General features: G+C 39.1%; 1 protein-coding gene across 1 annotated transcript in view; it reads right to left on the bottom strand.

Annotated features, from left to right (window-relative positions):
- Positions 1–381: 381 nt before the first annotated feature.
- The window catches only part of FNDC3B (fibronectin type III domain containing 3B), a 212,461-nt gene continuing 188,060 nt past the window's right edge, over positions 382–24,782 (bottom strand). The window contains exons 24-26 of the mRNA XM_062602994.1: positions 15,541–15,707; positions 11,436–11,563; positions 382–3,904 (exon numbers count right to left, since the gene is read on the bottom strand). Coding sequence (XP_062458978.1) covers positions 3,593–3,904; positions 11,436–11,563; positions 15,541–15,707 — 607 coding nt within the window. The 3' untranslated portion in view covers positions 382–3,592. The remainder of the gene's footprint in view (positions 3,905–11,435; positions 11,564–15,540; positions 15,708–24,782) is intronic.

Below are 24,782 nucleotides of genomic sequence, written 5' to 3'. Positions count from 1 at the left end.
ATGGATGAAGAGGCAGAGGGCTACAGAAACCAGCTAACACGAGAAGGAATTTGACATTTACCTGGATGATGCTGAGGTCAAAACAGGAGCAGCCTTTGGATACACGGCACAGGTTACAGCCTGGCTAAACTTCAGCTTTCCAGGAGCTGGATGAGCAATCTGCGGTGTGTTTAGCACAGTCTAAGAGAAGATGATGCCACAAACGGCTTAACTGCACCAGCAAACACTTCACAAACACCACAAAAATCGTTCCACTTACAAATCAGAAACATCCCATGTTAAACTGGGGGGCTCTGCTCCTGCTGCAGCAGCACCACTGACCTGCAGCAAGGGGCCACACACAGTGAAAAGGCTGTATTCAATTAAGAAAAGTCCTGGTAATATCAGAAAGAATTAAAACATTTATTGGGCATAAATATATTACATATACACTACAGATACAGTTAAGTCTTACATACATAGTGTAGTATTTGCAAAATCTATACATTAAAATTGATATGGCAGTTTTAATATAATGCATATGAAATAGTCTAAAATTTACAATACAAGAAAACTTATGATTTTTTTTTTTTAAAGTTTGGAATGTATGTTCCCATAGTGAGGTAAAAACATTTTATTTTTTTTTCAATTTAAAGAACTGTGCAAGGATAAGATTCATACACATTCAGTTAGGGCACTTTTTCAATCATGACACTGAATACTGAGCTACTGTAGCCAACAAACAGGATTAGAAAATATTTCAAGTTCATGAAGAAAAAGGCAGAACCATATAAAACCATCTCTCTCCTCCATTAAGGGTTTTAAATATTTAGTGTTTCATTCTACCTTTGTTTTTGTTGTTCATTATTTCTTTGATAGCAGAGAGCACTTGGGTTGGATTCAATGTCTGATACTGCTGGACCAAAGGGTGTAAGGATGTGTGGGAAAAGGCATCAGCAAAGGGCACGTCAGTGGCAACAGCAATCACAACAGGAATGGTTTAACATCTGTGATGCCTTATTTTCTTGTCAATATATGAATGACAACCAGATCACTATGGCAGAATATACAAACTAAAAATAATGCCAAATTAAACTCACTAAGGGCCTGTCCCAACTCCTACAGAATACTTGCTCAGATAATCTCAGGGTTGGACTGGGTGTTCTCGGTAGCATTGATTATAAGGGACAACAAACAATGTAGCAGTGACAGAAATGCTTCAAGAGTAACTGATTGCTTCTGCTCACCACTTTTAGCACAATTTGTATTTCAAACTTTCAAGATCAAAATTGATCAAATCATCTAGAGCAAGGTGGGTATATTTTTTTCCTTTTTTTTTTCTTTTTCTTTTTTTTTTTTAAAGGTGTCAAGCTTGGACTTCATAGCAGCACTGCTGGAACAAAAATAAAAAAGGGAATCTCTTAAAATTTCTGGGTTTCCAAACTAGCAGTTTTTTCATTGTTTGAAAAAATACTCTCTTTCCCCTCCACTGAAAACAGCTGTATATGTTTTGCTCACAAAATACAGATGCAAGGTCACAAAGTTTTGTATCACAAATAATTTTAAATAAGATGTAAATAAATTTGACAAGCCATGACTTTGGCAAAACCAAAAAAATATATATATTTAGCTCAATACCATTAGTTTGCAATGCTAAATTAAACTAATTATAGTCAATAACAAAATACAGAACGTTTCTAATATCTGCTACATCTAGAGAGGCACACAGAATAATTCATTGATCTTAGCACTTTCTTTCCAGAGATGATTATGTTTTTGGATACATGTAAACGTTTGAATCACTGGTAATGGTTTTTTTCTTTTCTTTTTTTTTTTTCTTTTTTTTGGCATTTAATGTACTAGATGCTCCCATCTTCAAAAACACAAGAAAATGTAAGAAGATTAATACTACTAGGAATGCTGCCAGGTAAAAAGTTGACCTAAGTACAACAGTATAAAACAGACAAAATATAACATGCTATGGGGAGGGTGGAGAGGGGGATTAGTACATAAGTACACTTTTTATTTTATTTTTTACAATAAATAAAAGATTGCACTGTAATTGGTATTTAAAGTACTGTATGCAGTATATAGTATAAATAAACCTAAACAAAAAATAATGTTGTTTCTTCCCCATTACTTTGGTTAAGGGAATATTATGCTAGTACAGGACACTGAATCTTAAGACAATGGAGACAAGAGCACAAAATAGCTAGGACAAAAGCAAAACCAAGTAGCAAAAATATACAAAAACAAGAGGCAGGGAAATACACTGTGTCTGTTGCACCCTTTTGGAATCTATTTGCACCTCCAGCTCATTTATGTCCCTGAGGTACTTGCACAATGTTGACTTAATATAAATAATCCAATGACTCCAAAGTTAAAAATCTAGTATCTTGATGAATTAAAATATGTGTCTGGGAAGGGGCAGGCGGGAGGGGCACATGCTCCCATCAGAGCAGGGACTACTCTTCCTGCGAGACTCTCATCTGAATTTTGCCATGTACCAAGTTATTATTTCAATCAGCCCTGTGGTAAGAATAGCGTAGATACCCATTTAAGGTATTTAAAATAGACAGACCTAATTTCTGATACCTCCAAGAAAGTTCCATAAAATGGATACCCCTCCAAAAAATAACAGGAATAAAAAAAGATCAACCAACAGTAAAGTTTGCTTACACTGAGTGAAAATCTCACCTAATTCAGTAGAGGCAGTAAGCCGTCACCAGCAATAATCATATAAATCAGGCTGAACATAATAGAATAATATCTAGTATTAGATAAGGAATAGTTATATACAGTGACGAACAAACAAGCTAAAGCAGCTTTTAAATAGCTGAACATGGGAATAACTAACTATTGCACAATGCCCTCTTACTTAAAATTACTGCTAGGAATCAAAATGGTAAAAAAATCTATAATGCTTCATAATTTATATGCAATTTGGTTATTTGATTTCTTACACAGGCAGTTTATAGTGTTGTAACTGTAAAAGTAACAGATAATTAAAAAAGTTTTTAAGCTGCAGGATATTGTTCCGATTTAAATGCACTACACAGTTAAAATAACTTAGATTTTGCCTTGAGAAAAATGGGGCAAAAGTAGTGAATAACTCATAGGCAACATGGCTAATACTGTTCAAGGAAAACTCGGTACTGTTGACTAACACTGTATTCTAGTCTTGCCACTATACACACTTGTGACTAATGTTTAGAAGGAAAAAGAAGAGACAAAAAAGTGACTCATGATTAAAATTTCCTAAATAGTAAGGTAAAATAAGAGACTGTATGAACTTCAGTGAAAAAAACCCAAAACAACGTTGAAAAGACAAATCGGTGACAATTTTGAATCTGTAGAGGAAAAAATAAAAAACCTTGCATTTGGTGTCTGGTTGGTTTGTTTCTCCAGTTTGACCACTTCCAAGTTTTGAATTTCAAAAAGGTGCACCAAAACACTGATTTATCTTTCTTCAAGCTAGAACTGTAAAAACAAGAAGTATATAAAATGTATGGTAGAACAAAAGGATTTCAAAAAAAAAGGAGTATCTGAATAAATGTGGGATTATAATGCGTAGCATTAGTTAAATTTGTATCTCAAACTTCCATTGAATCCCCTACTTCATAAAGAAGTACTGTAATATACAGGCAAATATGATTGACAAACTTGCAAAGCCAAGAACGATGAGGGCTGCAAACTGTTCATCAGTAGGAATCATGCTTTTTATCTTAGGATCATCTATGCTTCCCATTTCTCCTGAAAGCATGATCTCATTACGCTGAAGCATAAAGGCAACGGATGGGCTGAAAGGTCCACTAAGTTCCTGTGAGGTATCCAAGCACCGGCGGCAGACGCAGACGCGAAACCGATAGTCTGTGTTGAGTTGAAGGCCTGAGATGTGGAATGTGGTCTCTTCTCCCTTGTACACCTTCAAAACAAAACAGCAAGCACAGTCAAATACAAAGAACAAGCCAGCCTCCTCCTCCTTTAACAGCTTCAGGCCATTAAAAAACTAGTAACATCTCCAGAGAGGAGCCTTCAGCACCAGAGTGAGGGGAAACATCGTGGGCAGAAGGCTCTGTTCTGAGCAGCAAGAGCCACTAAGGGAGCCTCAATCCATCAAGAGATGTCCAAACCATGAGAAGTCTCACTGCAAAGCATTCAACAGAGTCAATATATGCAAAGACAGACAAGACTCAAAAATGTATCAACCATAAGAATTACTCATCTTTTGTGGGTATGATAAATACCATAAACATATTTCTGTATCCTTAAAATGTGACTATATGCCTAAAATACATCTAAGGAATAAGCACTGTGTTTGGCCCCTGCAAACTAAGGCCATTGGAAGACATCCACTGCATAATCGTAAAATTGGTTAGAAATACTGTTTTAACATACTTTCCCTCACATTTCCCTCAAGAGTCAGAATCTTTACAGAAATCACACTTTCAGAATTATGGAAACAATAAAATATTATTAAGGTATAAAAATGCTCCTCTGGGGCGCACTGCATTTGGTTCTTTAGCAATCCAAACCCATCACATATTTATGTTAATCAAATGTAGGTACCACATGACTCAGAGCACGAGTCACAATATGAGAGATGAGTATCTAAGAGACAGTTTTGTGACTTAAATGGAAAAAGACCACTGGAAACATTTGCGTACTCTGAAAACAAATAACCAGTCAACAATTTATATAAGTGAGGGTTGTTGAAACTGGTGTTTGAAGGAGTTAAAAATGCCACAAAGAGTCTGCTGGAAAAAAAAAAACAAACAATCCTGAACTTCAGATACTTCTTCCTCTGCTCATTTAGCCAGTTTCCTTCTCCTCGCTGCAGGAGCAGACGGCTGAGAGCATCTCAGCCCTCCCAGAGGTAAGGAATCAACTTTGAAAGGGGTAACAAGAGGGAAATTAAACATGAGATGATAGAGGATTTCCTGTGCATTACTCTGGAGTAAGAAACACAGAAGGAAAAAGAAGAGACATGCTTGGCTAAACACCAGTTAAAAAGTCCAGCTTTCCTGCCCATGCTTGCCCCTGAGACTCATCCCTCAGTTAACAAGCCAGTCACTGATTTCTTGAGAAGGCCTGGGACGGAAGGTTCATGTTTTTCTTCCATTTGTTCTCTCCCCCCCTTTCACAGTTCAGAGAACCTTTTAGAAAAACTTCTTTAAAAGTCTTTCACAAAACTCTCACAATTTTTCCAAATATGGTTTGAATGACAGGGACTGAATTTCTGGACTAAGTGGAAGTCCTCTAACTGGCTCAGGTTTCTTGGCCCCCAGGCATAAGTCAAGAAGCAATGTTTAAACAAAGTTATGTTACCTTCCTCAAATATGCTCAGCATTCACACGAAGTTCACTCTAGCTTAAGTGATGGGAATGCAGCAAATTAATACATAAACCTGTGTGATTAACCACAGCTATGGACATCCTTTATGTCGCCTTCCTTGTCTTTGCCTGTCTTCCCAGTGCCAACAAGAAGTGAGTCATTAAGTTATGGTAATACAGTAATTGCAGGGAAAGCAAAACCACAAGTTGCTGTAGTGGTCCACAGAAATAACATGAAGGTTGAAACATCTGTTTGCAAAGCATACCTCATCCCATGAACATCTCTGTTTCTCAGTTTTCCAATGGCAATTCCATTTATAATACCCACCTGTTGTGGGCAAATGCACTCCACCTACTCCACCATCAATGCTACATCTTGTAGCTGGTTAATACCTCAGTTTACTCCCAAATACAAATAATCATACAAAGAAAAGTTGCATGCATTTGACACATAAATGTAGGTTCAGCAAGTCATTAAAAAAGGATGTGCTCTTCCACAGAATCAGAGTCAGGATTCTTCTATTTGGAGGAATTACCTACCTCCCATTTCTTTAGACTCTGAGACTCAAAACATCTATCCTAGAAAACAACTGTAAACAAGGTAGGTTTTCTGGTGCTGTTGCAATTAACAACTTCATTTCAAGATGTATAATCAGTAATACATGTCTTTGCCATAAATGAGCCTTTGCAACCAATATGACCACTTCTAAATCAAAATAAAGATCCAGTAAAATCCAAATAATGATATTTAATAAAAAATTTACAATCTAAGCTTCGTAAATTACATGTAACAGATGCTACATTTAACTACTCCCCCAGGGATGGGATATATACAAACCTGTCTCTGCAATGAGAAAACCTGTCCAGTTAATTGTTTTGGGTTTTTATTTTTCACTTGTTTTGTGCTGTCAAGGTGGTGAATACCAGTGTAACTGGAGGCTGTCTGGCTATATCAGAGGCCAGTCTAATAAATATAGATGACCAAGTTCACTCAAGCCAGCTACCTGACCAAGTTATCTTAAGCCAGCTACTCAACAGCACTTTTCAGAAAAAGGCCAGACAGTCAAGTGAGAGAAAAGTGTATCTTTAAAGAAAGCTTGAAAAACCAATGAAAGTACATTGAATACATGAACTAATATCCACTAGTCACAGAATGGTTTGGGGTTGGAAGGGACCTTAAAGTTCCTGCAAGGGACCTAGTTCTTTCTTAGTACTGAGTAAAAAATTACTATGCTTAGTTGTCATTCACTTCCGACAGTAGCTCCTGCATCCTCCACAACTGGCTGCAGCAAGTGCCCTGAAGACACTATTGGCTGCAGTAGAATCTATAGGACCAGGGTAAGCCAACGCAGGATGCCCTCAGCACAAAGATACATGCTTGGTTGTGAACAGTTACACTCTGTTAATGGACTTCACGTGTTTTATTAAACAGAGGAAAAAAAAAATTGACAATTTTGTACAAGGTCTTTAAATTTGCTGCACAAATATGAACTCAACTTACAAAGCAGCATACTTTTTTTCCATGTAGCACATTATGCTTTGATGGAAAACAAGTCAAAGTGAAGTGGCTAGCCAATTTATCACTTTCATTTCCTAAAAACAGGTTTTCTGTATAGGCACCTGAGAACAGAATAAAAACATGATGAGCTTTTTGCCTGGCTCCCTCAGTGAGAATATCATCACAAGTAATAAAATGCTGCTGAAGCCTCTTAGGCATCTGATCCTACTGATCAAGCTGGACAGCTCAGAGAATTCCTGTAGGCAAGTATTTCTCAATTTCACCAATGTAATTAAATAATTCCACCCCCCTCTTCATCTTTTCCAAATAATAAAAATGACAGCCACGACTGCCCTATAAGCAACACACCGCAAGCGTAAAATAACTTTACCTGGTTGTTGTACTCCATTGCAATGACCAGTGTACTTCATAATTAATAAAAGCCTATTTTGTATGGTGAAAATTGAGATATAAGAAGATCAAGAATTAGAGGCAGGTTTCAATCTATTTAGAAAGCATGCCCGCTTAAAAGGTTTAATTTCTTCTACGCCATCTGACAGATTTTTCTTTCAGAAACTAAGTTGTTATTCTATCCAAACTCAAAATCAGATTCACTCACTCCACTGTTGAGATGCTCATAAACCCTTAGGAGCTGCATTGACAGCCTTGTCCCTTGAACAAAGGACACAAGAGTCCCTCAGATCAATTTCTGCAAGGTGGGCTGCACTGAAAAACTACCAAAAGAAAATTATTTGCTCCATCTGATGACACAAAACTGGCATCTGGAGGCAGAGAAAATACTGAGTGCAAGTAGCACTAACAACACATGCCAGTGTGTACTGTACAAGTATGTTGCACTTCGGCATGCAACCAGCACAAGTGCCTTTGACTCCCTATTTTAAAGAGAGAGGGAAACCCCATTTTTAGCTGATTAGAGCTTTATACAGATTAACAACACACCAAATGCATTTCAGAGACTGTGCGTCTACTGAGTCTGAAACAAAGAAAAACTAATAAAAATCAGAGCTTGTTAAGCCAACTGCGTTCTCCCAGGCATCCACCTCAGTGCAGACCCCAGCAGGCTTCGCACTGCATTGCTGGATTTTTTCTACACACCCAGTGTATCCCACCCGTATCTTTTCTTCTTTGGAAAGCAGAAAAGAGAACGTTTTCTCCCAGAGGAGATGTGACAGAAGCCGATGAAACACCACTGCCTCCAAATTCTCAGAAATTTCCAATGTAAGAACATTTTGCCTCACTGGCAAACAATTTAAGGATAAGCTTTAAAGCTCAGCTCTCATTTCCTGTGGTCAGCTCTTACTAAGAGCTGGCTCCTCAGTGATTCAATGCCCAGAGCTGCTCAGCTGGGGAACTAAACTAAAACTTAGGCTGCGACTGTTACAACTGCTATCCAAAGCTTCAACTCCTGCTAACGCTGCACAACCCATCCCACTCCCCACATTCCAGATTAAAACTATGCAAAGCTGGAGATGATTTTAACATGCTTTAAAGGTAAGTTCTGACTAAGTTTTGCTAGATGAAAGTGCAAGAAACAGAAAAACAAATTTGGGGCACTGATTCCTGGAGGCATCTGTGATTTACATCCTGATTCATAAAAAAGGAAAAATTGATTTCCTACAAAGAGCTGTCATATGTCAATCCTTTTTTTAAGTATTCAAATAGATAAAACTAACAAAGACACAAAAAGGAACGCATCGCTTGAGAATTTTGTTGAACACACTTTGTAGGGAACACAATGTTATGCGTTTAGCTTCTGCAAATCCAGTTTTTCAGACAATTCTCATCAGAGAAACATTTATATGTTCCCCCAGAGGAGGACAGGGACAGGTATACATGAGTCTGTAAAACACAGAGCTTTCGAGTACTTTGATACTAACTCTGCTCCGACAAATTGTGGGACAGCAGTGACTTTTGCGATGTAGAGGGCTGCATACATTGGGTTACCAGGGGAGGGAGCTCAGCTCAGGTGCGATGATCTAGAGAGAAACTATAGCTTTGCCCAAAAGCATGTAAATGCTTAATGTCACAGCAGGAGAAGGGAATGCTAAAGTGATTTAGTTTATTTTATAAATTAATGAAGAGTATTTTCTGTAACTTGAAATTGCTTCTACAACATAAGCGAGGTGCAAGTACAGAGCAGTGGTCTGCTCCTAGGTGTTCATCTCTCAAGAGTTTCATTGCTAGGATGGCATATGCAGCAACAGATTTACAAGGAGCTCAAGCTTTGTTTCCTCCTATTAATGTTTTATTTCATAATTAGGTTTCTATATTTATTCACTTTAGAGCCAAAACACACTAGAGAGGTGTTACCATGCCCTACTTTATACTGATTTACAGGCAGTTCCAGAAAAATCAGCGCTGTGTACTAAGGAGCCATGCTGTGTGAATAAGGGAAGTGAAACATGGCTACTTTAGCAGGCACCTGACCCTGTGCCAGAATAAGCTGAAGCAGACTACTTCATGCTTAATCAGCACAAAGAACCCAGATGAAGTTTTTCTTCTATTAATGAAATTAATATGGCAGAACATCACATTCTGCACCTTCTAAAAGTCTTCCTAGCAAAGAGCTGGGTCAAGATCTGTAATGTAAAATTTTTCCGCAATAGGAATTGAGTGTCACATTTGTGCTTCTTAAGGATTTCTGTAAGCTTTCTTATCAAGTCCAGGGAGACTCTGTGCTTGACACTGTGCCACACCATGTGCACAACTAGCCACAGAATATAGCTGTGTTTGAAAACCCAAACACAATCATCATTAAAAAGTTCTCAGTTTTCATGATGATAGAATCTTCCTTTTCCAAGCCTTTATTTGGATGAAAAGACTAAAATCTACTATGTAAAGCATACAACATTCTTGTCAATAAAATGCCATCACACCAGTTTAAAAGGCATAAGCTAGTATCACAATAGTCATATTGTCATATTCCTAGTAAGTTTGTCAGAATAACAAATATCTTTGCCAGAACACAAACATCATTGTAAAATTTCCTGGGGGAGAAACACAAACGTATCTCAAACATTCTCCCATTCCCTACACAAAAAATAGATTGACAAGCATCATCATCTTTAATTCTGCTGTGCATAGTCACATCTACAGATGGTGATGTTTGTAAATGCTTTACCGTTTCACTGGTTTGTTCTGCTCCAGGATATAGCTGCATATGAAATTACACTCATAAACTTTTACAAGATCAGTGGTTTAAGACAAAATGAAGAAACTGGTTTTGGTCATCTATCAGCAGTATTCATCTGAAGTGAATCAACTGGGAGTAGACACAAAGAATCCATGGGGTTTTAACATGCCTTCCTATTTAAACTGTTTAATATCTTCCCTTAAATAGTTGCCTTTAAATTGCTGCAAAGTGATCTGACGATAGAATTACAGCATTGTAACAGAGAATTTTACATGTTGATTAGTTGAAAAGTTTCAATTTTAAGAGGGGTTTTAAAAGTGGATTTTTATTCTACGAAACATCTGCATCTGGGGTGGTGTAAAACATGTCATCCTTATTGGTCCCAACTCAAGATATTCTATGATTTTGTGTCACAGAACAGAGACAGCTGTGTCCTGGAAGGTGAGTGAAGAGGAAAACGTCTGAGGACGAGTGACCCAACATGTGATATGAAGTCCTGCACAGCCCATAAATAGCTTGAAATAGCTATTTGTTGCATTTATTTCCATGACAGTGGGACATAAAAAATTACTTCATGCAGGTATTTATCTCCTTATCCAGCTGTACTATCCCTGGATCTTGCAAAATGCTCTGGCAACTGCAACAGAAACTCCAGTCACTTAGGACACTGTTTTTTCTCATGGGTGTATTTAATAGCCTGAAAAGCTGCAATATTTTTCATTTGTGCAACACTTGAAAACAATTTGCAAAACTTTTCTAATATAATATGTCCCTTGAGATACACATGCAAAATATATACTCACTTGCAGGGAACAAAACAGATTTAAAGTAAATTTAAGGCTTGCACTTCAATTAGGTTAACATCATTAACATTAGTTTTCAGTTAAATAGCGGTAAGTGACTGCACCCATGCCACAGCAAAGTTAAATGCATTAGCCAGAAAAATCACTGAAAGACATGTATGTATTTCATCTTCTTTTCACATAATAGGAGCTATGAGCATGCACATAGCTACTGCAGCTTAGCTGACAGACAGTAAGTCAGTGATGTGACCCAGTGCTGAGACAGCACCCACATTCATGATGAAGATAACTCATTTTGATGGGCAAAACTGATTTCTGAGAAGGTGAAATAGTGGAACTCTCCCTCTTTTCCACAGCTGGTTATCAGTTGAGAAGAAAGCATGGGTGGTCAGAACCGTAGCTTTTCAAAGGTTAGTTCCTTTAGAAATAGTTTAGTTATGGACAGAGTGCAAATCACTTCAATAGAAAACCATGTTCTATATACCTCCTCAGGGGAAACCCCAACCTACTACAGCCCTTAATTTTGACTCAGCCTTTACCAAAGTTCCCTTGACACATCACCATAGGGTGCAATTGAATACAGTAGAACAAAGCAGCACAGCAAATGTTCAAAAATATTTCCTCTATCTCATCAATTTAGCAATATTAAAACGAGACTGCTTTCGTACCTGCTTGTATTCAGATTCTCTTCCAACCAGTACCTGCAGAACATAACCAACAGGATCTCCTTTCATGGGTGGGACGATTTCCCAGGTAATTTCACAGGCATTTCCTCCCATCTGTGTCACTCGAGGAGCTACAATAAAATGAAATGCGTCAGCATTTAATACAAAGATGGCATTGAAATCGTATTCATTTACGTGCACTGTAATATATATGAGAACATTTAAAAAAAAGACCTTTGGGACATTACCACCAGTATCAGTACAGGCTGGGGGATGAAGGGATTGAGAGTATCCCTGAAGAGGACGTGGGGGTACTGGTGCATGAAAGACTGGATATGAGCTAGCAATGTGTGCTTGCAGCCCAGAAGGCCAATTGTATCTTGGGCTGCATTCAAAGAAGCATGACCAGCAGGTCAAGGGAGCTGATTCTGCCCCTCTACTCTGCTCTGGTGAGACCTCACCTATAGTACTGTGTCCAGCTCTGGAGCCCTCAGTACAGGAAAGATATGGACCTGTTGGAGAGGATCCAGAAGAGAGCCACATAAATGATCAGGGGATGGAGCACCTCTCCTACGAGGAAAGGCTGAGACAGTTGGGGTTGTTCAGCCTTGAGAAGAGATGACTCTGGGGAGACCTTACTGCAGCCTTTCATTTCTTAAAAGGGGCCTATAAAAAAGATGGGGAGAAACTTTTTAACAGGGCCTGTAGCAAACGGACAAGCGGAGATGGTTTTAAAGTAAGAAAGGGGAGATTCAGGCTGGACACAAGGAAGAAATTTTTTACAACCAGAGTGGTAAAATACTGGCACAGGTTGCCCAGAGAGGTGGCAGATGTGTCATTCCTGGAGACATTCAAGGCCAGGCTGGATGTGGTTCTGGACAACCTTGTCTAATTGAAGATGTCTCTGCTCATTGCAGGGGATTGGACTAGATGACCTTTGAAGGTCCATTCCAACCCTAACTATTCTATGATTCTATGATATTCTACACCATATTTATGTGGCCAAAACATCAAATTGCCATCATTGCTGGATGAAAGAAGCAAAACTTGAAAGTCACTCAAAAATCTCATTTATTTCACCACAGTCTTGCCTGATTAAGCACAAGATTCTTGTGGTACTGAACAATAACAAACACTATCCACGGAAAACTGAGTGAAATTCGGAGCTGATTAACAAGCTCCTAAGATGTTTATTGCAGGATCCAGTTCACTTCTGCAGAAGGAGAGCCAGCTGTTAGACCATGTCTCACCTGTCAGTTATGTGAGCTGCTGGAAAGTGTGAGTGGACATGATAGAAAACTTTGAACTTTTAAAATTCAATTGCAGTGCTGTACACTGATCTTTTCAAAGCAGAAACAAACACACAAATTACACTATTGTTAACAGAAGCAGCAGTTTCATGAACTTCTGACCAAACACCCGTGCCAGTGGAGATGCCTCTGTATTCCTCTCATGCTTCACATCATTGAAAGAGAGAAATAATATCAAACACTTCATTCAGGAAAAATAGAAGGGATGTGAAAAGGGAAGCTAAATAATCCTCTGTATTAGAGATTAAGTTCAGCCTAGGAAATAAAAGTTATAAGCATAATTTTAAAGACTTGGACTCACATCTGCTTCTGAGCCTGACATTCAGATGATCAGATGTGCTATTTCCAGCCAGGCTTAGACCAGGACTTTCACTAGAACTCTAAAGAAATTCAGTCAGCTGTTACAATGCTGCTGTCCTTGGGAGAAAGGCCTTTCATCAGCTGAAAGCCAAAAGATGCTGCACTATGCCCAACAGCAAGCCTGCAGGTGAGCCGAGCAGAGCACTAACAGCAGCAGCATGTTTAGATGTACAATTAAGCATCTGCCACTGGAAGACATCAAAACAACTGCGACAGCATCCGAGGTCCACCAACCTCCTGATCAGACACAGTAAGCAAGAACATGACAAAAAGCCAGAACTGGGAGAAACAATGGCGCTGAATACTCTACCAAGTGGTTAACATGTGCACATGCAAGGACATGAGCTTGTTAACGGCAATCTAGCTTCCCAACCCTACGAAAACAGACAACTAGAGTGTCTATCAAAGAAACAAATGCTGCTGCATACATTACATGAATTTTAGACTAATTTGTTACCACCCAAGAGGAACACATGAATCATATGGGGACCCAAATGTAATCAATATCCATTTGCTTCTCTCTGCACATCTGCCAGTGTCGAGAGACTGATAATAGATGACTGCATCTCAGCTGACAACAACACTCTCAATTATTTTCCCTCCTTCTTACATCCCTCACTCCAATACACATAGATTTTTGACTGCTATTAAAAATAATGCTATTTCAGGGTTGGCATCACTAAGTGAGCGATTAGGATATTTTATAGGAGAATAAACACGTGCATGAAAAACTATATTAAGTTTATCACGTACATTCCTCTGTATTGCTCCAAACAGAGACAGGAATCAACATCATAATTTTGCCTCAACGGATCTCTTTTCCCTGTAGCATTGCCTCCCTTTGGCAGTGTTCACTAATGCAATTTTTGTTTTGCCCTTTTCCCCATTACAGCCAGTGTTTTGTCATGTACCTGCGGTCCCAGCCCACACATGACGTGGTATTTGCACCGTATTAACTGCTTGATATTCAGTTGAGGGTATGAGTCATATTTAAGAGAAACTAAATAGGCAGGGAGCTCAAAACCAAAACCTAGGTGAGATCTGAATTTAATAAAATGGATTTCTACCCAGCAAAATGAAAATGTGACTACAGCACATCCCTGTGCTATAGTTTTATGCATTTAGTGCAGTTAAGAGAAGCAATGACAACATGGACTTGGCATCTACAAGTGACATGTGCTTGTGCCCAGTCACTCCGACAACTCGCATACACTAAAGCTGCGAAGCGCACCCTCCCTGCTACTATCACCTACACCAGCCTGGTTCATCTAGCATGAGCTCTCTTTGCTTTGCTGGGCAGCATAGCTCACAACTGCTAATAAGAGTGAATCATAACAATTCACCACTGGGCGAGTATATTTACTCTCAAACTTTACACCAAACACATACATACAGGTAACTTCTTATAGAAACAGCACTGAAGCAAAAGCCAAACCCCAAAGGATACTCAAGTAGAAACAGAGATGGGATTCTTGCATATGCTGATTTTAGTATAGTGAAGCCAGTCTCCCAATGTCCTCTCTGTACTCAAGTGTTGTTCCTCCTGTGGGAAATTCAGAGCAGCTAACCTAGGGACTGAGGAAATTGCACCCCAGCAGTGTTCTCCCTTCTCTAAATCTCTGATTACAAATGGTGTCAAAAGTCACCAAAGCCAAATTTTAAATACAGCAGAACAAATGAAACCTCTCTGACAAGCTAAGAGTTGCCACTTCTCACAGCAAATGGTACTGCTTGACAAAGGAGTCTCAAACATAGAGGGAAAAAAGGGTGCATTTGATTCCAGCTCACTTTATCTGCCAGCTGATACAGAGAATCCGCTACCTTTGCAGTAGTTCTCCTTGGAAAGGAGGAACAAAATTACTTAGGCCAAAATTTACACACAGTAAAAGATATTCCATTATAAAACTTATTTAATTAGGCCTTTTGTTATTCCAGAGGAACACAAGCTAAGTGAGTTCTAAATCTAACACTTCATGTATGTGAAGTATCATAATTAATTTTATACATTAAAGGAAAAATAAACACTAAAGTTCCATGCTAAACATCATCTACACAACTAAAACCAACATTAAACTTTACTAATGTTTAAGCTGGTAAGTATACATATATACTACAGCTGTTACATTCCTTATAGAAGTGCTGTGGCAATCCAGAGCAATCCCTGGTAAACACTATTGTTAGCAGCAGCATTTTAACAGTTTATGTGTAAAAGCAGTGGTTGGTGCAACATATATAGTGTTTTTATGAATATTTTGGTGGTAATTTAGTTTCCCACCATAATATAACTTGACTATTCACAGAAATACACAAGCAGCACAAACTTATTTTTCACGTGCTATTGCATACTCAGGCTAACCCTTACAAACTCACTGTATACACACCAATTACTTTAATAATTACATGTTACTTATATATAGGTAAAAAAATCTATTACATACCTTTGATTGCAGGTGGGACTGACTTAGTTGTGCAGAAGGTACATATGTCTGAGAAAGGTCCCTCCCCAGCATCATTGACTGCTTGTATTCTGAATGAGTAACATGTGGATTCTGTCAGCCTTTGTATTTTGTATGTATGACTTGGTCCCCTATAAATTGGAATAAACCTGGAAAAAATAAAATGAGAGCATGCAGTTACATGGGCATGCCTCTGACATTTCTGGCGATTACAGATATCGGCACAAGGTATCTGTATTGTGAAAACTGGCATAATGTGCTTTTCTGAGCTGTTAAAGGCAAGCATAAAAACGACATGTTATTAGCACACTAACAATGATTAGTAGGTTGGAGAAAGCAGAAATTCATGGTCCCTTTTCCAGCTACTACTTACCTTGCAAAACGATGACGTAAATAATCAGAAAAACAACTGTCAATGTATTTCCTACTACCTACTAATCAAAATGGATTCAGACTGTGCTCTGCTACAATACACTGCGTGCCCTGATGGTTTAAAAAGAAGTTTAAAACATGATAAATACTTTGAATCCTTTAATTGCTTGATTTGGACTTTATTCATGCATTAAGATCCAAAGACTATATCTTACACTTATCTATGCCATCTTGAACCAGAATAACTGTATTTAAATCAGAGCAGATGGATTATATAATACAGTCATGTTTTTTGAAGAGTTCATGGACTGAAGATGGCCTAGTGGCAAAGATAGTATGAATGAAAAGGCACAGGGGAAGCATGATTACAATGAGAGGGATATGGAGGACGGAAAAGGGTGCCCGCTTAGGAGCTCTGGGAATGCCCTTACTGTTTGAGGCTGAGAAGAAGAAAAAGACATGACACTAAGGAAGTAACTTATATAATATTTCCATTGACAAAACCAAACATCAGCACCCAAACTTCTCCAGCAATGTAAGGCAGAACAAAATCAATGCCACTTAATCTAAAAAAAAATAAATAAAATGAATCAGACTTGATTTTCAGTCGCTCTGCTCAGATAGAAGCTTTCCAGTAATAGCCATGTTAGCCAGCAATTCCTAACTAAGATCCCAACCCCCCAGGTGCTGAGCAGAGTGGGAGTAAAGATAATAAAGAGAAAACACCCAGCATCTTGCATTAAATCTGCTTAGCCTCTATTGGGGAACAAAGTTTTACTTGCAATAGCCCTGAATGCGGAGAACATAAAATTCACTGCTTAGGATCACATGGGTTTTTACTGATGCACACTTACTCAAATTGTCTTATCCGTTTCAGTGGATTTGAAATCACCAGGAAGCCAACAAAGAGATTTGGTTTTGACCTCCATGTCTAGGTGCTAGCTCTATCCTTTGGCTTTGCATAAGATACACAGTATAACCAATTTGAGCATTTCAAAGAAACAGGGTCTGTCATTAGCTCCCAGGGACAGAAATCAATTCATGTTACATTATGATTGAAATCCACAGAAGTACAAAGACAGCAAGAATCATCTGTAATAAAAAGAAATGTTCAGATAATTTAAATTGCTTGAAATGTACTCTGAGGACTAATGTGATTTACTACCCCCACTGAGTTTTAGTGATCTCCTCCTCTTGATTGGAAATCAAAGATCTATACCTACAAGTTTGTAAAAGGATATTTTAGAGCAGATTTCCACAGAAGAATTTAGTTTTTCAACCTTATACAGTTTTAAGGACTGCTTGCTATTCCACATTTTTTAGGCTCACATAAACAGCTATGGCAGATTTCAAAAGACTGCCACAGACCTTTCTCACGGCATGAAATCTCTTGTGATTCACTGTGTGATGAACAAAGCACATGCATTTAGGACAGCATTAAGACTGAAGAGACATGACTACTGTCTCTCTCTCTCTCTCTCCACTTTTTGTAGCTCAATCAGGTGGCTGGCTCAGAAAGCACTGCAGTACTCACAGAAGTGCAGAGGCTTGTCTCTGACACTGCTCTAAGGGCAACAGATAGCAAAAAAAGATCTTTTGATGCAGTATTTTAGACTACTGACCTCTTTGTAATTATCTATGGAGTCAGGTAAGCAAGCACGGATAAATATACCTTAGCAGCTAGCAGACAAGCACACCCATACCCCAGTTTAGGCTAGACATATTTATATGATTAATATCAATAACCTAGTCCTCAAATCACACTTTCTCCTTTTGAATAGGACTAAGGTTTCATAACACTGCAAAAACAATCTGGCAAAACACTTGAGCTCCTCCCGTCATTTGGGAACTGGACTAACACTCCAGGTCCATGGAATCCAGTTCCTCTAGAAAATCCTTACAGAAATCTCCACTGCTTTTAACTTTTCTTTCTCAAACCCCATCTGTAATGAAAGCAAAAACCATTACGGAAAAGCTTGCATCCATATTCAAAACACAAAACTATCATGGAAGCACACTTAAACTTCTGAAGTTCAGCCATTTTGAAAAGAGGACTTTCAATTTTGGAAGAAGAAAGGCTGATTACTAAGTCAACCAAATGCAATTGCTGTTAGGCTTCACTACGACAATAACACTTTATAACTGTGTTTGAAGATGCAGATCATAAGAAACCTAATGAAGATGACTTGGAGAAATATATCCTACAATCAGTCTCCTGGGCTTTCTGCTGAAGGACCTCAATGAACTTAAAGCTGAATCAATCAGTGTGATTGCCCACTGCTACTGTGATGTATGCATACATTAAAAATTGTCTAAAGTAAGGTGGTAGTCTGCTCGTATCACAGGAAGTTCATTTTTAAAATCTAAATTTAAATCTAATTTAAAAAGCACATTTAAATGTGAGAACCTTTCCATTCTTGGCAAGCCTGACATTGTTCACTGTGCTTTATCCAGGCCCTATTCCACATATTTGCTTAAGAATAAACCAGCATTGAGCTTATTTCCAAGGGCTTAATCTCTTATGTATTTAAAAGTTGACTTAATCTGTGTATGGAAAAGATCCCATGTTTTCTATCTCCCTCTCACCTTCTTCCAGCCTCTACTGAGCTCTTCATCAGAACACAGACAATGAATTTTCCTGCTCAGATGCTATGGAGTGCCATTAAGCATGGTCACTAACAAAGCACAGTCATCAAAAATCTTCTGGCTTTTCAAGGTGATAGCTGAACTACGCTGCGGGGCTCACCTTTTTTCTACATCCCACTTCATTTATCTAACAAAGCTTTACATCATTCATAAATTGAACACGAGATCATAGAATCGTAGAATAGTTAGGGTTGGAAAGGACCTTAAGATCATCTAGTTCCAACACCCCTGCCATGGGCAGGGATGACCCAAGTCCCAGTCTCCACACGGCAGCAACACAACTTGCACATCAGTGAAATTGAGAGCTGAAAAACATGTGGAGGGGGCAAGTGCATGGCTCAACAGAGCCTTCTCCATGCCTCCTCCCTGGCATGGCTAGGCTGAAGCTGAGGGATAGGCACATGGTTGGACATGACTGAAATACTGCAGCTTGATAAACAGCCATTTCTTGTCCCTTCAGTCAAAATGGATATGCTTTTAGCTGCAGTGTTGAAAAGGTTAATTTAAACTTTAATGAAATAACAATCAATACTAACATGCCAATGTCTGCAGTGAAGGTCCCTTAGGAAGTGTGGCAGCTAAGCCTGCCCCAACCTCCCTGAACTCGCTGTTCCATTCTCCATGCTTCTCCTTTAGTACAAATATTTACAGGGCTAGAAGGTGAACTGGATTTGAGAACTGATAGAGGGTAAAGATCTCTAAGTAGGATAGTCTTGCACTGATTAGTTGCCTAGTTGGTCCAATGTTGTGTTAAAACAGTTGGATTGGCAAAACCGTGGGGACTGAATGAGGACATGAGTGGTTTCAACAAGCCAGAAGTGCTCCTGTTCATATATGGGAACACACAGAATTATAAGTGTTTACACTTTAATGTCTTATTTTTTCATTACTCTTACTGCCCAAGACAGACAAAACCAAACCAAAACAGGACTTGGGGGTGCTGGTCAATGAGAAAATGAACATGAGCTGGCAGTGTGTGCTCACAGCCCAGAAAGCCAACTGCATCCTGGGCTGCATCAAAAGGAGCGTGACCAGCAGGTGACCTGCCCCTCTACCAGGGGGTAGGTAGATCACCATGGAGGTGATCCTGCCCCTCTACTCTGCTCTCGTGAGACCTCACCTGGAGTATTGTGTGCAGTTCTGGTGTCCTCAACATAAAAAGGACATGGAACTGTTGGAACAAGTCCAGAGGAGGGCCATGAGGATGGCGACTGGAGCACCTCAGATAGGCTGAGAAAGTTGAGGAGAAGGGAGCCTGGAGAAGAGAAGGCTGCATGGAGACCTTATAGCAGCCTTCCAGTATCTGAAGGGGCCTTATAAGGATGCTGGGGATGGACTCTTCATTAGGGACTGTAGTGACAGGACAAGGGGAAATGGGTTAAAACTTAAACAGGGGAAGTTTAGATTGGATATAAGGAAGAAGTTCTTTCCTGTTAGGGTGGTGAGGCACTGGATGGGCTGCCCAGGGAGGTTGTGAATGCTCCATCCCCAGCGGTGTTCAAGGCCAGGTTGGACAAAGCCTTGGGTGAGATGGTTTAGTGTGAGGTGTCCCTGCCCATCACAGGGGGTTTGGAACTAGATGATCTTAAGGTCCTTTCCAACCCAAACGATTCTATGATTCTATGCTCAAGTGTGTCTGAGCCAAGATGTATTCATTCTCTAATCTCCACCTGCTTTCAGGTAAATCTTAAAAGTGTGCTAAACAAGCACCAAGAAATTTTCAATTCTCAGAGGTGTGCCCTGTTGATATTAAAAGACAGTAGGCTGCACATCTTAAACTGGTACACTGTCTTTGAAAAAATTATTGTCTCTGTGGGTTAATGGCATTCTCAATGTAATTGCATTATGATTTTTTTAAAGGTTGCACCATGCCAAGTAACACTGTATTGTTCAAATTTAACCTGCTGCAGTGCTGCTCTCCTCTCCACTAAATTAATAGCAGAAACTGAAAAGAAAGCAACTTTCTCCAGGGATGAAGACATTCTCCAGTGGCTACTTCCCCTCATCTCATTCTTCCCAGACATTCTCATGTCAGTCACGGATTATTCATTTACCTACACACTGTGGAGGAGAGAGAACACAATGTGCTAGAACGAGTGTTTGGGAGCCATCATTGCTGTTAGCTTTTCATCAATACCTTTCTATTCTCCATGAAGATCTTCTTGGAAATGTTTTACATGCTGCAGCTGTTTTGTTTTCTCCACTTTAGTAACTTCCAGTCGAGTAAAGGAATATGAATGTACTCGCTCTACCTCTGCTCATTAGTGCTCAGCACATTTTTATCGGCAGGCTCCCTTTCAAACCCCTGGGTTTAATTTATATTTTAGTAACCCGTTTGTCCTTACAAAAATTAAATTTGAAAGAAAATCTACCGTACAGCATTAAATAAGACAGCAATCTCGAGCCAAGGTACAAAGGCTGGAATGGACACCTTAATGATTCTGTTATTGCCTCCCAGAAAAGCACGGTCATCTGCCACGGTCTTGGCTGGAGTGAAATTATTAATATAGCACTGGTCTGACCTGGCGACCTGAGGCTTCATTTCAGCATACAAAGGCAACCGCGTAATTGGAAACTGAAGTACATGCATTTCACAGACCAACAGCTCTTTTAATATTATTATTGCAACACCTCTCTTATGTGCACAATTACAGCTCCTACCCACTTCCTTAGACTACTCCTCTATTTTGTTTAAAGAACATTATCAAACACTCACTGATTTACTTGATTTTCTTTCCTCAGTAGCAACTCCCTATACTACGAAGTGGCACCAAGGAAAACAAAACTTCAAAACAAAACCATATAATTATGAGTAAAGTCAACAGACATTCTTTTTTTTCCATTTCTTCTGTATTTTAAAATGTTCAGCTCAAAGAGAAAAACTTAGCCCACCCCCACATCCATTGGTGCCCCTACAACCACTACCAAGGTGACCCAATCTTTTCAGCTTTGGGGCACCTTTCCAAGCTACTCTCTGGTATCTCTTGTTGCAGGCAGGTGCTTAGGGAAGGCAAATATCTGGAAAGGGGGTACCAAAGAATTTTGTGCTCCCACAACCTCCCCTAATCCTGACTTCCAGTCCTAACATGAGTTGTGGACAAACCAGACAGGATGCCTTGGTCCTTCTGATCTGAAGATCTCTTTTCTAGAAGACACCTTTTGGAAAACTTACTAAAGTATGCTTGTTCATATTATGTTTAGACACCAACCTCCACAATGCACTGTCAACATAATTTTTGTTTATAGGCATCATAATAACAACAACAGCAGGAGCCACTGAAGGTGGCAACTTTTACTTCTTTACACTTAGAAAAGCAAAACTTAGTGGAGAGCAGAAAAAGGCAGGAAGAGAATAGAGATAACAGTCAGATGGGAAGAGTATGGTTTTCTTTGCCTAATTACCTAACACATCTTCAGGCCAAAACCTGATTTTTAACTTGCTTCTACTAGATCATCTTTCATATGTTGCTGAATTTGAGCACATAATATGTATTTACCACAAAGAGTCACTTGTTAGATGTCTGGAATTATTGAAAATGTGGAGATGCCTTAACCTACAGAAGCTCCCCACAACAAGAAAAAATACCTTCTTGTAAGAAACTCCTGGGCACATTCAGGAGGAATGGAAGACAGGTCAGAAAAGTGCCTGACAGATGATTCCTGTGTGCAACTCCATCAGAGGCCAAGGAACAGACAGGAAGGACAATACTGAGCACAACTTAATGTGAATTAACAGCATTTGAATGAAAGATCTGGGAGAAATTAGAGAGATCATCCAACAGCCTGTTGAAACTATGTAGTCAGTAAGAACCAGATGACTAGGCACTTACCAATACCATGGTTTGCAATGGTAACATAGAATCACAGAATCAACGAGGTTGGAAAAGACCTTTAAGATCATCAAGTCCAGTCTTTACCCCAGCACTGCCAAGGCCACCCTAAACCATGTCACTGAGGGCCTCAACTACACAGTTTGTGAACATATTAATTATTAACAGTAGATATAAATATGAGTGGCCTTAACAAAGCTAAAACCAGAAGAGAACAAACCAGTTCAACTGTGGGAAAGTAATGCTTTTACAGTGCAGATACATTTTTATCTTCTGTCGGCGGCATTACAATCCCCTTTCCCAGCATGGCAGCAACTAACAGTGTCTATGAACCTTAAAATGAAGTCATTCAGCACCTCATCTTCACAACCATTTACCAAGATGACAGTCTAGGTGCTATGTTTCAGCAAAGCTTGTTAAGGAAGTCAAGCATTGTTGCTAGCTCACCAACTTCAGCAAAATGAAGTTGGAACCTAAAGGTGTGCTCTTAGAAAACTGGCTAACGTGATCCTGGCTGCTGTAAACTGAACTCCATTAACACTTTAGATGCTAAACAGTAATTACTTTGATTAAGGCATTACTTTTCTTATGAGGTTGTCACAGGTGTTCATAAAACAGCTTTCACTACAGTGACAATATTTGGTTTAGATGCTGCTGTTATTTCTGATCTGTTGCCTAGAATATTCAGTTACATCCATGAGGTCTGAAGTACCTGTAGTGTACACTGAGCAAGAGAATATTGGTCCACTGTGTTTCTATGTAGTTAATTACTAAATTTCCCACCAAATCAGAGATTCTTTGAAAATACTTATGGAATAGCATCTAATTCTGTGTCTCACGAGATTCCTAATAGCTGAAACATCTCATCTCCACCATTTAACATGGTTTGCTCGCATTTCACTTTGCCTCAAAAGATGATGTGCACACAGTTAACTTGTATCTACTAAAAATGTTGGTTTACTCATGTTTCTAGGAACAAAGCTGAAATGCATTAACAAGTTAAGCTTTTGAACTTGGAACAGTTCTTCCTCTTTTCATTTGCACAGCTCTTACTGCAAAGCCGCAAGTATCTAAACAGAACGCTCTTAGTATCATTACTGTTATTAGCAACACTCATCTACAGAATGCAACAAACAATACTAAACAGACTACCTAAAAGACTTTTCTAGATGTCAACTTTCTATTTAGCCAGGCTTGCAGAGTAAATAGCAGCATGCCACAAGTCTCCGTGCTCAGGTGCTCATTCTTAACTGTTTTTCACCACTGTTTTACCCAATATGAAAATGATGTTTTTCTGCAGTTTTTTGCAAGGATGTGTTAATGTATCTAATTTTATATTTTAATAGAATTTCACAAGCCAGTAAGCCTGATATATATCTGTAATTGCTGTTAAACTGGGTGTAAATTGTCTTGATCAAATCATTAGTGTAAACGATTTTTAATTAGACTGCTTGAAACTTGCAGTAACTAGATAATGATTATGCTAGTCATCAGGCAAAGACAGCACATTTAGCAATTTATCTCTCTGTGTTTCTGTTGTACCTTACTTCATGTCAATGCAAAACATACATATTGAGGCTCATACATACGACTACTTTCTAACACATAGAAACTGTCTAATCATTCTGGAAAGACTGCTGCTTAGACCAAACCATCACATGTGATATTCCACTTCTACAGCCAGGGAAATGGCATTGGACACTGTGACAGACAGCCTCCATTTCATTTGTGTGTTCTCTGCCATTTGTTATGATTATTCAAGGAGTAACTAGGTCACAGAAACTGCTGGAAGGAAGGGAAAACAGTTTCTTCTGCTACATACAACTTCAGCATGCTTTGGGAGAGGAGGTTTCCAGCACCACTGGGTGAAGATAAAAGAGGAGTGGGAGAATCACTGGAAGAGCTAGGAGCTTCAAAAAACCTGAACCTTTCTGCAGAAAAAAATAGCCCATCTGTATTCTCTGCATTAGCGTTACCGTTTACTGTTCAAAACATGTTTTTTATTTTCCTTGGAAACCAGCTCCTGATAAGTGCTATTTGGTTCCTCTCACCTTGGAAAATATTGGCATAGATTTTTAGAATATACTTTTCTCCCTTTCTGATAGGCTTTCTCTAAACAGTGAAATAGCTTTCTGCACAATTGAAAAAGAAAGCACTACCACGAGCATCAGCAACATCTGGGTTTACAAGCACTGAAACAGATGGGATAATACATCTCCCTTGGATACAGGGAAGAACATTCAGGTCCCCCTGTTCATACTCAGGCTCTACAGGCTCCTTTCACAACAGCAAGGAAAGACAACCTCAGCCACCGAAAGGCAACTGGGACTCCATATAGCTTACAGCTCAGATGACCTCTGCTGCCTGCACCACAGT

The sequence above is a fragment of the Pezoporus occidentalis genome, unplaced genomic scaffold, assembly GCF_034315485.1.
Source record: "Pezoporus occidentalis ecotype Australia unplaced genomic scaffold, CSIRO_AGI_Poc_V1 ctg8, whole genome shotgun sequence".
NCBI classification, from domain to species: Eukaryota; Metazoa; Chordata; class Aves; order Psittaciformes; family Psittacidae; genus Pezoporus; species Pezoporus occidentalis.
Note: the sequence above shows the minus strand (reverse complement) of the source record. Positions and strands in the feature narration are given on the sequence as shown.